Source organism: Dipodomys spectabilis, unplaced genomic scaffold, assembly GCF_019054845.1.
Source record: "Dipodomys spectabilis isolate Male_0828 unplaced genomic scaffold, ASM1905484v1 ptg000054l, whole genome shotgun sequence".
Classification (NCBI taxonomy): domain Eukaryota; kingdom Metazoa; phylum Chordata; class Mammalia; order Rodentia; family Heteromyidae; genus Dipodomys; species Dipodomys spectabilis.
In genome coordinates this window covers 824,345-826,678 of record NW_024870731.1, presented here as the reverse complement: position 1 = coordinate 826,678, position 2,334 = coordinate 824,345, and the positions used below count along the sequence as shown (strand labels likewise).

General features: G+C 43.9%; 1 protein-coding gene across 1 annotated transcript; it reads left to right on the top strand.

Annotated features, from left to right (window-relative positions):
- The first annotated feature begins 293 nt into the window (after positions 1-293).
- Positions 294-1,241, top strand: LOC122107892 (olfactory receptor 10G2). The gene has a single exon (XM_042679759.1). It carries the CDS (start codon positions 294-296, stop codon positions 1,239-1,241), a length of 948 nt encoding a protein of 315 aa, XP_042535693.1.
- The last annotated feature ends 1,093 nt before the right edge of the window (positions 1,242-2,334 follow it).

Below are 2,334 nucleotides of genomic sequence, written 5' to 3'. Positions count from 1 at the left end.
TTCTGGATTTTGGTGGCTAATTTGGTGGTTAATAGGTGTCTCGTGTACTTGCCTGCCCCAGTGGCTTCAAACCTCGATCATCGGGTCTGAGCCTCTTGAGTAACGAGGATTACAGGTATGAGCCACCAGGGCCACCCTTCATATCTCTTTTTCAAAGCAAATTTTTCACACAATTTCTTTTCTTTGGTAACTCCTAGGCTATGGCCACAAAACAAAAGCATTACCATAACCTTCTTACTGTGTGAAGTTCCATTGTGTGATTCACCCCTCATCTGAGCAGACAACGGAAAGACATGAAAAGAAACAAAAACACATCAATGGACACTGTGGTGACAGATTTCATTCTCATGGGCTTGTCTCATCCCCCAAATTTAAGAACTCTCCTCTTCCTGGTCTTCTTCTCTATTTACATCCTGACTCAGCTGGGGAACCTGCTCATTCTGTTCACTGTGTGGGCTGACCCCAAGCTCCATGCCCGCCCCATGTACATTCTTCTGGGTGTGCTCTCTTTCCTGGACATGTGGCTCTCCTCAGTCATCGTCCCTCGACTTATTTTAAACTTCACTCCTGCCAGCAAGGTTATCCCATTTGGTGGCTGTGTGGCTCAGCTGTATTTCTTTCACTGCCTGGGCAGTACGCAGTGCTTTCTGTATACCTTGATGGCCTATGACAGGTACCTAGCTATATGCCAGCCCTTGCGCTATCCTGTGCTCATGAATGGCAAGTTATGCACCATTCTGGTGGCTGGAGCTTGGGTGGCTGGCTCCATCCACGGGTCTATCCAGGCCACACTCACCTTTCGCCTGCCCTACTGTGGGCCCAATAAAGTGGATTATTTTTTATGTGACATCCCTGCGGTGTTGAGACTAGCCTGTGCTGACACCAAAGTCAATGAGCTTGTGACGTTTGTAGACATCGGGGTGGTGGCTGCCAGCTGCTTCATGCTAATTCTGCTTTCCTATGCCAACATTGTCCATGCCATCCTGAAGATGCGCACTGCTGAGGGGAGGCGCCGGGCCTTCTCCACCTGTGGCTCGCATCTGACTGTGGTCACAGTCTACTATGTCCCCTGTATATTCATCTACCTTCGGGCTGGCTCTAAGAGTCCCCTGGATGGGGCAGTGGCTGTGTTTTACACTGTTGTTACTCCACTACTGAACCCCCTCATCTACACACTGAGGAACCAAGAAGTAAAATCTGCTCTGAAGAGGATATCGGCAGGGCGAGGGCGTAGGAAGTGACTACCGGCTCAGGCCACCTACATCACCCTGACCTTCGCTATTCTGGGCTATCACTCCATATACCCAAAGCTCAATTAACTGCTGAAATCATTTTAATTCTAGTTGAAAGACACTTCTGAACTCTGGATTCATAGTCTTTTCTTCTTATTAAGTTAACAAAATAGTTTATATAATTTGTTTAGAAATAAATGTGCACATTATTTCCTGCTCCTGTAAGAACCATCAAGATGGGAATGCCTTGTTAAAGGTTGAATAGAATAATAATTTATTAACATCTTAGGATAGATGAGAAAATTGGAAGGAAAAAAAATAGAAAAATACTACCTGGGCTCTTTCATTATTCTTTTGACCCTTAGCCATAGGGATCTATAAATTCTGAGTTTCTTTGCTTATTTGTGCCATGAATATATCCGAGAACTTTAAATTTTAAAATTCTGCATTATTAGTGATTCCATACTGTCTCATCCACTTTTAGTGTCTCTCTTGATTCCTAAGTAGCCTTTTGTCTTTTTCTTCCTCTTTACACCACAGCCAAATTACCACTCAGAAACACAGAATCTGTAGGACTCTCTTTCCCATGAATAAAGCCAGACTCATCTTATACTCAAAGGCTACTACAACATAGATCCAATAAACCTTTTATCTTCAAACATTTCCAGCCTTATTTTCCTCTCCCTACTCCCTGGTTTATTTATAATATACTAAGCTCTCCTGTCATTTTTTTCTGCCAGAGGCCTTCCCTACCCTTGAAGAAACTTCCACCCTCTGACCTAGAGACTAGGAGCTCATGCCTGTAATCCTAGAACTCAGTAAGCTGAGATCTGAGGATCACAGTTCAAAGCAACCCTGGGCAGCAAAGTTCATGAGACTCTTATCTTAATCACCAAAAAGCCAGAAATGGAACTGTTGCTCAAGTAGTAGAGTGCTCACCTTGAGCATGAAAGCTCAGGGACACAGACTTCCTCCCCCTTTACTTGGCAAGATAAAAATTTAAACTTCCTTCAACTACTCCATAACAGACATTTTCACATTAATTCCCCAGACAGGACGTAGCTCCTCTTCCCTTTTATTGCCATAATTCCTTACTATTGAC

Excerpts from the sequence above, each read along its gene's own strand:
- LOC122107892 (XM_042679759.1), top strand. The coding sequence starts at position 294 with ATGAAAAGAAACAAAAACACATCAATGGACACTGTGGTGACAGATTTC.